At 53.9% G+C, this 12657-nt stretch overlaps 1 protein-coding gene across 8 annotated transcripts in view; it reads right to left on the bottom strand.

Annotated features, from left to right (window-relative positions):
* SLC38A10 (solute carrier family 38 member 10) overlaps positions 1-12026 on the bottom strand; it is a 42794-nt gene extending 30768 nt beyond the window's left edge. For 7 of the 8 annotated variants that reach the window (XM_082603278.1, XM_082603280.1, XM_082603283.1 and 4 more), the window contains exons 1-6: positions 11612-12026; positions 8661-8778; positions 3291-3336; positions 2390-2483; positions 2036-2179; positions 1015-1139 (exon numbers count right to left, since the gene is read on the bottom strand). In XM_082603278.1, the coding sequence (XP_082459404.1) occupies positions 1015-1139; positions 2036-2179; positions 2390-2483; positions 3291-3336; positions 8661-8778; positions 11612-11710 (626 nt within the window). In that variant the 5' untranslated portion in view covers positions 11711-12026. Of the gene's footprint in view, positions 1-1014; positions 1140-2035; positions 2180-2389; positions 2484-3290; positions 3337-3446; positions 3517-8660; positions 8779-11611 lie in introns of those variants that run through there. The other variant, XM_082603285.1, reaches the window with a different exon arrangement.
* Between the last annotated feature and the right edge of the window lie 631 nt (positions 12027-12657).

Raw genomic sequence — 12657 nt, 5'->3', positions numbered from 1 at the left:
CGGGACATGTGCTCACAACCCCTCGGAACCCACAACTCCACCTGAGAACCAAACCCAGCAGACGTGCCTGACTACAGAGCAGCCACCACCAAAAGCCCGACCAGGGTTTATTTTCAAAGAAGCAAACTCAGACAAAAAGGACAACCGGTAACTAGGTACATGGCAAAAGGATGTAACTTCTGTCACTGATTGTAACGGGGACATTAAACAGCAAGACTGGAGAGTGTTCTGGTGGAAACCAAGCTGCCAAGAGAGACGAGAAGTGGGAAACCACGATTTGGATCGCGCGTGTGGGTGTAAACACAGCAGTCTGAACAGTCTCATCTGTCACGTTAGTTTACGACTGGCACAGTTGATGCCCGTAGAGCTGTGGGGGGCTGCTCTGCCAGCCCCCCGCCACCGATGGTCCCTTCCTATCCCCGCCGGATTTACGCCTCTCTTTTGAGCGGGTTACCACCTGACTGGGCATGAATCACAGGCTCCTGTCATTTGGTAGAGAAGATAAGGCTACTGGAATTAAGGAAATAGCTGCTCTGCATTTACAAAGCCCTGCGTGCCAGAGAGCGCACGCCTGCTCACATGCACGCGCGCACACACACACACGGGCCTCTGAAAGCATCCCAGCGGCAGTCTGAAGTCAATGTTTGTGCAATTTCCTCTTAAATATTCTCACACGAACAGCTAAATTCTGGCAAAATGCTTAGGACTCTGTGAGTCAGATGGTTTGGGGCTGTTCTGTGTTCCCCACAGCCAACTCTACTCGTGGGGGATTTGGCAAACTCGGCATTCTCACCAACAGTGCCGGCAACACATCTCGGGAATAAAGTCGATTTCTCCCTCACTAAACATCTAACTCCCACCCTGAACCCAAAGCAGGAAGGCCACGGTGAAGAACACGTTACTCCTCGTGGCCTGGATCATCCACTGAAGAAAACAGTGCTTCCCTCTCCCAGGATCGTAGCCCCACCTCATAACACACTCACACCCGGGGCCCCGGAAGCAGGCAGTACTTACGACTGGCAGGCAAAGGACATGCCAAAGATGGGGATGCAGCGGAAGACGCCCTCCCAGCGGATGTAGCTGACTCGCCGCAGCCACTGCCCACCAAAGAGGCCGTGCTTGAGGGACGAGAGCATGATCTGTGAGGAGAAGAAAGCGGAGCTTGGCACCAGGCAGCAGACACAGGTGGGACTCGGGCCAGGGCCAGGCAAGGAATGGATGCTGCCTGCACCACAGTGGGAAAGAGACAGCCTGCAGGCTCTGGCACAGTGCCCCCTGGTGCCACCAGCTGGAGGGGCCGGGGGTGGTGCACGGTCCCAGGGCCGCTGCCCTCTGCTATGCTGCAAGCTGGCCGGGTGCTGCCCAGAGAAGCGCACGCTGCAGGGCCTCCTGACATCAGGGGTAGCTGCCTGTCCAGGGCTGCTTAGCGCAGATGGTAAGCAACGAGGCCCACCTGGTGGGCCCCAGTCGCCTCCGGGACAGGACAGTCCCCCAACCTGGCAGGTCCTTGCCGGTCCTGCACGGACTTGATTTAAAAGACAAACCCATCAAGGACAGGGCTGTCTGGAAAGGAGGGGAACGGTCACTGGGCTGGCCCTCACGGCCAAGGGACACCGGGAACACTTCCCCGTGCTCGGTCTTCTAAGGAAAGCCCACTGCACAGGTTCTCACGTTCTGTTCCCGCAGGACTGATCAGGGGCTCAGGCCCAGGGGCTCCCACTGAGGGCCTCCCAGGCTTGGGAGGAAAGGGGCACCCTGAGTGTCAACTCCACGCTGCATCCCACCCCCAGCCTGTGATAAACACTCACTGGAAAACAACTGCTCGCCCCTTTGTGACAAAAGGCTGGCCTCCTGACTCCTGGCCACAAACCCCATACGAAAGGTCTTTCGTGAACTGAGGAGCATCACACTCTCAACTCCCTGCCCTGGAGGCCTCCCCTCCCGGGCCGGCCCTGTCTATCCACTGTGCCCCTGTGGACGATTCTGCATCACCTTCCTGTCATCCCTGGAAGGCAGCTGGCGGCCCAACACTCACCACGAACATGAACACGGTGTAGAAGATGAGGGCCATGGCGCTGAAGGACTGGATGGAGGCCATCATGTTCCTCTGCAGGCTGAGTGGGAGCACGATGCACAGGGACACCGCGAAGAGCAGGAGCATGCGGAAGATGCCCGTGACCTGCAGGGAGCGCCACACGTTGCCCCAGTTAATCCCTGGGTTTCCCACCCAGAGCCCCGGAACTGACCCAGGGCCCAGGGAGCTTCACCACACAGCATGCTGGTCTCGGCCCCCCTCCCACTCCCCGTCTGAGATGTGGACTTAAACAGTGTCCCTGGGCTGCCACGCGAGCAGCCACAAGCCTTCCAACGCACCTGCAGATGTCCTTACCTGAAACCCAAACAGCCGAGCAAAGAAGTTGGACCCCAAGTCGCCAATCACAACGTAGAAGGCGATGCAGGTTCCCAGCATCAGCCCAATCATGCTGCAAGGAAGGCAGGCGCGGGCTTGAGAGCTGAGCACCGGGGTCCCGGGGAGCCCCAGACGTGCCCCCGTCCCTGCTGGGTGGCCGCTGACACGCAACAACCCAAGGGAGGGGCTGAGTGGGAGACGTGGTATCAACATTCAACAGTTTACAGGGTTTGGCTGTGGAGTTTGCTATTTTACTCAGCATGAATATTGAGTAACACTGAACTCTTCTTTACGTGGTATTACATTTTCCTCTCCACAGGAGGTTCTAAAAGTTCTTTCAGGTGCTACAAAAATGCACTGTGATGTTAGACAAGTTAAAAGAACAATCGACCGCTTTAGAAAGGGTTATCCTTTTCAGTTTGAAATTCCCTAATTTAGAAGCCTAAAAGTGCAATTTCCCAGCCATTTTTTCATCTCATAAAATTTTACTCCAAAGGGAGAATATGAGTTTAATGCCACCTTTATGCAACAGTGTCCGGGGCAGGGGGCGGGGTGGGGGGTGCGTACGAGCTTCAGGAACAGAAGCAAGAGATGAAGTGCAGCCGAGGGAGCGCCCCCTCGCTATGTTCCCTGGGTTTTCCATTTTTATATTTTTCTTAGTAAGACTTAAATAAGGTTTTCAGCCTTGACACTAATCATTTTAAGAGTACAATAAACTGAACTTTCAGCTATTTAGTAAGTAACACTTCAGAGAAATATTTTAAGCTATGAACCAATCCGCATCGAAAACATACGGCTCATTGTGTAACAATCCTCCAGTTTCTCTTTGGCCACAGGTGAAGAACAGAGAGAATTACCCCAGCAGAACGGCACCACCTACCTGGTCTCCACCAGCATCTTCCCTGCTTTTCCGTAGGCGTGCAACGCTAGTGGGCGGAGGGTGGGGGAGAGAATGAACAGCTCAGTCCAACAGTGAGAGAAGCACATCAGTAAAAATGTTACCAATAAAAGCTGTGAAAGGCAATTTGACAAAAACCTGCAGGTCTGGAGTTCCATGGATGTAAAGGGGATATTTTAAAATCTTGGTCCCATGCTTTTTTTCAGATCTACCTTCAACAAACAAGAATCACAGCAAATAAGAACAAAGCCAGTGTGGGTTGGTTTTCTCACACACACAAAAAAAAAAAGGAGAGAAAAGAAAAGGAAAGAAAAAAGACAAGAAAAACCGTCCCAGCGAAGTAACAGTTTCTCTCTGGGCAAGCCGGGCAGCTGTGAAGGAGGCTGAAAGAGGCCTGCCTGGGGCAGAAGCTGCACGGGGGTGGGGGGTGCCCAGGAGGGCTGTCAGCCTAGCCCCAGCACATCTGGTTTTCACAGCCACACCAAGGGGACCTGGCTAAGGGCCGCTATGTCTCCTCTGTGATTTCAGAAGAAAATCTCAGACGTGGGACTGTGGGACAGGAGGGGACAAGTGCATTCGGCCTGCCCCCACTTGCCCTGCTGGTGAACAGCGCATCCTACAGCGGAGAGGAGCCCCTCTGCCCTTCCTTTCTGACAGTGGAGCTGCTTCTAGCAGAGGCGAGGTTAAGAGCTGACTCAGCAGGTCCCTCCCAGGACCTAACAGTGGCCGGGAACCCCTGCGTCCCATCCCCACAGTCCAGCAGGACGAGGGCAGAGAGAAGCTCCGGTCTCCCAGGAGCAAGCAGAAGGGGGTGCGTGTGACAGCACAGCCCCAGCTCTGGCCCTGTCCCTTCACACAGCGCCAGGGCCACCCAGGAGACTGGGAAAGTAGGGAACATGAAGGCCGACTGATATGAGCGAATCCAAAGGCGCTTGTTACTTTCAAATTACTTAGGAAAAGGCATGACACTGCCAAAAGCAAGTGAGCGTGGCACCTGACCCGGGCTACACGGCCACAGGGCAGGTCGCCTTGAGAAGCAAAGGGGGCTACTCTGCTCGGGAGGTCACTCCAGCCTCCCAGCTTGTCTGACTACTGCACAGACACTCACACCTCAGGGTCATCTAAGACACAGAGCCCGGTGCCCCAAACGTGAAGGTGCCTGGGGCCCAGCCATCCCATTCCTTTTCCTTCTCCAAAAAGAAGCTGAGCATCTCAGCGTATTCCAAATGCTCAGAGCACCCTGCCAGAGAAAGTTCCAGAACACACCTGCATTCTGGACAGAGGAAGCTAAAGTTGCTCTAGGAAGCCAGAGGTCAAGTCGGGAGGTGGCACCTCTTCACCCAGAAAGACTCGACTGGTTCCTAGAACGACACCCTCACGGGGCTGCCCCCAAGTTGCTGCCTGTGCTGAGACGGCCTGTGATTCCAGCCCCGTTCTCACCCTTTCCTCACCTGGGCCAGCCCCCCCCACACCCCACCCACCATTTCAAGTGTCCATCCCTCAGTAACCTCTAATCCCGAGTCACAGATACAAACACCTGACAGCCCCCTGGCCCTCAGCCTCTTGCCTGGCAAGCCGGGGACTGCCCTCCTGCCCCTCTGGGCCGGAACCACAGCACCAGACCTGCCCCGAGAGGCTGGGAGGAGTGTGCGGGGCGGTCTCTGAGAAGGCACGTCCCTTCCCCACGCTCCTGGGTCGGGTCTTCCCTCTCCATCTGTGACAGGCTCGCTGTGGCTCACGGGCCAGGCCTCACGGGGGCCAGGAGCCAGCACTCCCACCAGGTGTGGAGCCAGGACTGGTGTCAGGAGGGGCGCTCCAGTTTCCCCGGAGACGCTGGCTCAGCTCGTCCTCCTGGGGCCATGGCCTCGCCCACGGCTCCACGGCCGCTGTGCACACAGAACTGACTCTTAGCCCGCCTCGTTGAGTGTGAGACCCCAGCCCCACTCCCATACTCACCACCAAGAGTCCAAAGCCTCCTGCCCGCCAGGCAGAGTGGGGAAGCACGCACCAAACCGTGCTGTTCAAGCTGAGGGTGACGACCTCAACCCAGCCCTCCCCAGAGCCAGGCCTTGGATGGCAGCTGACTCCCCACTGCCATCCGCCAGGGGGTGATGAGCATTTGCTGGATAAATGAGGGGTAGGGGGTGCAGAGAATCCTGGGTGTTAGAAAGGTTGGTTTTACGACCCTCATTTCCCAAGCCAAGTATCCACAGGTACAGGTCACGCAACCGCAGACAGGCAGGGAGGGACAGGCCCTCTGCAGGCCCCACCCAACCCATGAGCGGGCAGCAGGCTGACCAGGGCCACAGAAACCCAGGCGGGAGGATGACAGGACCACAGACGTGGTGCCAGAGCATCTGCTGCGCACAACTGAGCACTGTGAGGTGGCGGCTAGGCCCGGCCACCCTCCTCGGGCAGGGCCTGGGTCAGAGTGGCCTCGAGGGGGCCACGACTTCTAGGGGCAGTTGACTATCTGACATAGCTGTACATCTTCTGAAAATGGGGTTTGAAAAGTCCACTCAAAAGGAGGCCATGCAGGGCAAGGGAGCAGCAGGTAAGAAGTGGATAAAATTCACAGAACCAGCCCATAAGCAAGACATAAACAAGACACCACAAAAAAAACACACAAAACACCAATAAAAAATCCACCAGTGCTGTATTTCCCCAAACTGGCAAAGTTCATTCTCCAGCGATGCCTACACACTGGCCAGAGCAGAGTGAGCAGAGCTATGGTTATTTCCAGGGACGAACCAAACAGAAATATCGCGAACTCAAACGCTAGAAAACCACCGACCCGTTCCTCGGAGCGCGGACAGTTTAAAAAGGTTATTTGTTCAAGCTGCGACAGCCTTTCTAGGAATTTCCGCACCATGGCCTGCACTGTCTCCAGGTCTGTCCATCTCCTTGACCCCCACCTGCCTGATGCCCATGGGCGCAGCAGACACCATGTGTTGGGGGCTCTGCTGACAGAGACCGTATTTCCCCGGGCCTGCGGCACGAGGATGCAGTGAGCACTCTCCTCCTGGGCCACCTTCTCTGGCTGCAGCGCAAGCTCTGGGCCAGGAGAAGGCAGAGGATGAGAGAAAGGCCTGCAGGCAGGAGATGGCCCAGGAAGTGTGGGAGGGTTGCTGGCCCACAGGGTCCGAGAGATTCCCATCTCTTCCTGTCTAGGGCTCCTTTCCAAGCGGTGGGGCCTGTCCATTTCTGAGACTGTGCCAAGACAGAGCCAGGACGAAGGGCAGCTCATGCTGCAGGCTGGGCCTGGGGGACTGTGGGAGTTCACACAACTGAGCCATCTTGTTTGGTACCAAAGACATAACCAGAGACCACTGGTGGTTTCAGATCCTTTTTGCTTCTAGCAGTTAGAATTGGGCTGCAATCACCACAAGCAGTTAAAGGTAGGGGCCCCCAGGCAGCCATGCAGAAGGGTGTCCATGGGTAGTTTTCTTCAATCTTTCACAACTAGCCAAACCAGTTTGCCTTCTCAGGGACTTTCTAAGAATACTCAGACAGGCAGCTGTCAAAAACCACAGCCTCCCCAGGCCAGGGTCACCCATCCTCTTTCAGGGCACAGCCAAGCACTTCGTGGGATGTCTGCTACAGGAACCCTCAGTGAGGAGAAAGAGTCACCCTAAAGGCCATGGCCCCACAGATGGAGGAAGGAACCTGACCAGGAGCACATTTCATCCCAAGGAGAATTTGGTCTTATGTAGGGGTGGGGGCAGGGCACAAATTTAGCTGATAAATTTCACTTCCCCAAGTGACTCCAATAGCAATAAAAGAGTCTGACAGGGACTTCCCTGGTGGCGCAGTGGTTAAGAATCTGCCTGCCAATGCAGGGGACACGGGTTCGAGCCCTGGTCCGGGAAGATTCCACATGCCACGGAACAACTAAGCCCGTACGCCACAGCTACTGAGCCTGCGCTCTAGAGTCCTTGGGCCACAACTACTGAGCCCGCATGCCACAACTACTGAAGCCCGCGCGCCTAGTGCCTGTGCTCTACAACAAGAGAAGCCACCGCGGTGAGAAGCCTGCGCACTGCAACGAAGAGTAGACCCTGCTCGCTGCAACTAGAGAAAAGCTGCGCACAACAACAAAGACCCAATATGGCCAAAAATAAATAAATAAATTGATTACTTTAAAAAAAAAAAAACTTAAAGGAAAAAAATGGTCTGACATCACCATTCTCATCAGAACGGAGAGAGAAGGAAGCAGCCCTTCAGTTTTGAGGTCAGAACAAACGCAAGTACCTCCATGCCAATGCAAAGTAGGCAGACTGGAAGGAAACCAGAGGTCACGCTGCCAAAAGCCCACATGTGGGGCCTGCAGATGTTTTTATTTTGTTTGGCCCCTGGAACTCTGCACACCATTTCCTCTTGCTGCCTCCTCTCTGCCGTGAGAGCTGTGAGCTGAGGGCCCAACCAGGCCCTCCACGAGCAGACACAGCATCCTGGCCACACTAGCTGGAGGGTCAGGGACTTCCAGCCGGAGGACAGGAATTTTCCCCAGCAGTGCTCAGGGCCAGCTCCTGAGACCACGTGCATTGGTATTTCAACACCCACACCATGTATCCCCAGAAGGGAGTGAGAGCCGAAAGTTCCGAGGCCGGGGAGAGGGTGCAGCCTGCACACATCACCCTGAGGTGGGCAGGAGGGTGAGGGACCCTGCCCTCAGAGCCAAGTTTCCCAGGAAATAGTCCAAACTGAAAGGAAGCGGAAAGCACAGCCTTCTCTGCCTCGGCTGAAATCAAAGGAAGCAAGAAAGATCTGGAGGAAACAAAATTGCAACCAACAACAACAGGAAACAGAGGACGGCACTGAGGAGATGGTGACTTGCTCCCAGCTACAAACCTGAGCCCAAGGACAGTCTGCCCATGGCATTCAAAGTGGGGATGTGCAGCAAGATCCCAGTCAGGCAGCTCGGAAGGAACGCTCTGGGGACTCTCGGGCACAGGAGCAGAGGCTGCCTGAACTGGGAGAGGGCTCTCTGTGTGGATTTGCATAAAGGGGAGACAGGAGAATGAGTATCACCTCAATTTTAAAATGTGTGTTGATGTTAACAGTTTTTTTTTAATTGCATTAAATTTTAAAATAAGAAACTGCTGTTCAAAGGAATAAAGAATAAAGTGGAAGAAAAGTAATTAAAAGAATAAGGCCCAGGGACTTCCCTGGCGGTCCAGTGTTTAAGACTCCATGCTTCCAATGCAAGGGTCACAGGTTCAATCCTTGGTCGGGGAACTAAGATCCCACGTGCCGCACGTATGGCCAAAAAAGAAGAAGGCCCAAACCGCTGCACTTCTTAAGAAGGTACTGAGAAAGGTCCAGCGCTCCTTGGGGAGGCGATGCACTCACCCAGGCCGGCGTAGGTCCTCCGCTTGCTCAGGCTGGCGGCTTTCACCAGGAACATGCACGACTGGTGTGTCATCCAAGAACAGAAGACCAAGAGCAGGGCCCCCAGGACGATGCCACACTGTAGGGTTGGGAGAGAAAGAGATGTTAACAAAATAAAACTACCCGGCATCTTTACCTCTCACACTGAACAGCATGTGCGACGACCAATAGCCCTCCCCGCAGCCCCCGCCCCCTAGACACGAGGCCTCAGCTCTGTTTAGTTCCCGTGCCTATGGGTGGCGGTTCCTAGCACTAAAAGGACAATTTCCTGGATGTGGTGGCCACAGGCTCTGTCCAAAGACATAAAGCCTGTGCATGACCCCAAAAGAGCACCAGGGACACCGTTTCCTTCCCAGCCCCTCCCAGAGTCTCAAGGAACAGCAAGGGGTTGCCAGTCTCCCCAGTTCCCTGCAGACACCCTACAGCAAACCACCTTCCAGCCACTTGGATCAACAGCTACGAGTGATAAACACATTCTGGAAGGAAGAGATTAAAAATGACATTTACGCCTTTCTTATAAGTTAAACAGACACTCACCATCTGACCAGCAATTGCACTCCTAGGTATTTACCCAAAAGAAATGAGAACATGTGTTCATGCACAAACCTGCATGCCAATGTTTACAGCAGGTTTATCTGTAATCCAAAAACTGAAGAAACAACCGACTGTCCTACTAGCATCTAGCAGAGCGGCACGCACACACAGCCCACGACCCAGCTCTCCTGCACGCAGGTCACCACCCCACAGAATGCGTCCACGGGGTCAAAGCCTGTGCACATGTTCCTAAGCACTCCAAACAGGAAACACCATGCCTGCCTAGTAAAGGTTAAAAAACAGATAAATTGAGGAATGCTAGCCAGACATCGAAATGTACCTACAACACGACCCATTCACATAAAGTTAAAATCTGGCAACACTGACCTGTGGCACTGGGGGTAGGAGGGGGACCCTCAGTAAGAAGGCAGTGCTGGAGGGTGCTGGCAATGCTGTGCTCCTTAAGCTGGGATCTGGCTACATGTGTTTGTTAACGTTATGAAAAACCATCAAGAGTACACCTAGGGCTTCCCTGGTGGCGCAGTGGTTGAGAGTCCGCCTGCCGAGGCAGGGGACACGGGTTCGTGCCCCGGTCCGGGAAGATCCCACATGCTGCAGAGCGGCTGGGCCCGTGAGCCATGGCCGCTGAGCCTGCACGTCCGGAGCCTGTGCTCCGCAGCGGGAGAGGTCACAACAGTGAGAGGCCCGCGTACCGCAAAAAAAAAAAAAAAAAAAAAAAAAAAAAGTACACCTAAAATGTGTCCACTTTTCTGTATGCATGTTACACTTCAATAAAATGTTAATTCTTTTGGAAAAGTACCCAAATTACTAAAACCAAACAAACAAAAAACGCAAACCAAAACTTTTTTTAAATGACCTGGCTGCCAGATCAAAACACACATCTCCAAATTGCCCGTTGGCCTCACACTGTGTTCTGGCTGATGGCTTCTCACGGAGAAGATGCTGAGAGATGAGTGAGAGAGTGTCCTAACTCAGCCAGGCCCTCGGGGCAGGGCAAACCACTTCCAGGTCTTGGCTTGCATGCAGACCCCCACCTCTAAGCTCTTCCCCAGGCAAGTCAGCCTGGCCCATGTTTAAATGCTCTGGCAGGGGTCTCATGCCCAGCACATGGCAGATATTCAAATCTGAATCACCAGAGCCCTGCCATGGTGGCACTTGGCAGACAGGCATCAAGGATGACAGGACTGCATTTACAGACGCAGGACCAGCCAACTACACATACCAGGATGCAGTTCTGTGCCAGGCAAGTCGCAATGCACGCTGGGACATGTAGTCCATCCAGAAACAGAGGTGGCCGGCCCACACTGGGATTCACATACCGAGACACAGATGTTGCCCCAGGGCTTCTAGAAGCCACCAGCGTGGCCTTCCACATATGCCTGCAGTCTCTGTCCTCCTGCCAACATGCTCACCAACCAAGTCAGATCAATCACTCACATGGGAACCGTAAACGCATTTTCTTTCTTTTTGCTATTTTTATCCAAAAGATGCTAAACATGAAAAATGCAAAGTGTTAATCTAAAATTAAACGACTGGTGCCCATTTTCAGTTCCAAAATGTCCATCTTATTTTCATTTTTTCCACCTATTTGGTTTCATCACATAAGACTGGTCTTTGAAGCCTTGCTGGCCACCTGTTCTTCTCTGGTGTCCCACTCCTCCTCCCCCACCCTTAAGCAACCCAGCTAGTGGACAGCTCCTGCCCTAGGAGGCAGGTGGAGCAGCACCTCCACCATGGCACACAGGAAGCTAAGAAGTTCATTTTTAGGAAAGAGGTTACCCAATTTGATAATTCCAACAATCTCCCTTTTCTAACATACCAAATGCCTGTCTATTTGTGAATTAAACAGAAGCCAAATGAATTCACACCTCAAAAATGGTGAGTTTCTTTCAGGCAGTATTTAATGTTGGGATGACACCAATTTTTTAACATTTCAGATTTTTTCAATCAAGGTAACACTGGCATACAGTGAAACGCAGAGATCTTAAGCGTACACTCTGGAGAATTTAGTAATCACCTTGTAACCAACACCCCAATCTAGTTCCAAGGCCTGGGGGTTTGACTTGTGTGCTTCTGAATACAAGTGCAGTCAGGTCAGAGTTTTAAAAAATAATAGTAAAGAAAAAGAACACTGAATCCTGTGGTCACTTTCCATTTTTGAAAGATCATTTTGCTTTGCTACACTTGCACTTCGGTCTGTTATTAATTGTGCTTACGTTTTTCACTGAGGAAATTCCTTCGGTTTCTCTTGCAGCCCCGAGGCGGGAGAGCTGCAGGGCCGCCTCCCCCAGCCCTAGTTCCCGTGAGGGGATGAGCCCGGGGCGGCGAGGGCGGCTACCACTGCCCACTGGACTCACCTGTTTGAAGCAGAAGGGCATGGTGAGGACACTGACACCTACTATGCTGTTCACTATGTTCGTGATCAGCCCCCAGTTGGAGGCGGCGGCCGCAGTCATAGCGTGGGGTCTGGGGGCCCGGGAGCCCCAGTCCAAGGCGCCGGGACGACGGCCGGGCGCGAGACCCTGAGGCGGACGGGTGACTGCCTGGAGGAGGCGGCCTCGCGGGAAGGCGGCGGGAGTAGTCAACCTCCAGACCCTGTCAGACCCCGCGGCCGCCTCATGGCTTCGTCCCCCGCTGGCTCTCGCTGGCCACCCTCGTGTCCCCCCGCCCAGACCTGGAGGAGCCGCGGGGCGCCAGCCAGGAACACCTCAGCCCGGCTTCGCAGCCTCCCTGACACACACACTTCCGCCTTCCGCGGGCTCCTCTGCCCGGAAGTGACGACGAGGATGCGGGGCTCGGGCAAGGCGCTCAAGACGAGAGGCGGGCCTGGGTGGAGCCTGAGAGGGCGGGGTCTGGGGAAGGCGGGAGGGCGAGACATGGGGGCGGGGCTTGGAGGAGCGCAAACCAATGAGAGGTGGGGGTTGGGTCTGCGGGGCAGGGCATGCGGGGCGGGGCCGGGCGGCCGCTCACCTTCTCCCAGCACCCCGCTAATCTTCCTGTGGACCTGGGATCCTGAGCCGTGTCTTTCAGGGTCTGGACCACAAGGAACTCGCCCCTGCGAGTTCTATTATCACATACATATGGTATCATCAGTTTGGCCAATCTGGTGAATAAAGTGGAATCTCACTGTGGTTTTTAATTTGTTCTCCCTAATTACAAATGAGGTTAATCATCTACTCATATTTTTACTATCCATTCACATTTCTTCTTGAAATGCTTTTTCATTTTTGCCCATTTTTCTAATTAGCTGTTGATCTTACGAATTTTGCGTTCTTTCAATGTGCTTAGTAAGTAGCCCTGTGTCCCTCAATTGGAGTTTGTCTGATGTTTCCTCATTATATTAGTTTTTCATTGCTGTCGTGACAAATCACCACAAATTAGCAGCTTAACCAACACATATCTG

Source organism: Mesoplodon mirus, assembly GCF_964341445.2.
Source record: "Mesoplodon mirus genome assembly, chromosome: 18".
In the NCBI taxonomy this organism is placed as follows: domain Eukaryota; kingdom Metazoa; phylum Chordata; class Mammalia; order Artiodactyla; family Ziphiidae; genus Mesoplodon; species Mesoplodon mirus.
Note: the sequence above shows the minus strand (reverse complement) of the source record. Positions and strands in the feature narration are given on the sequence as shown.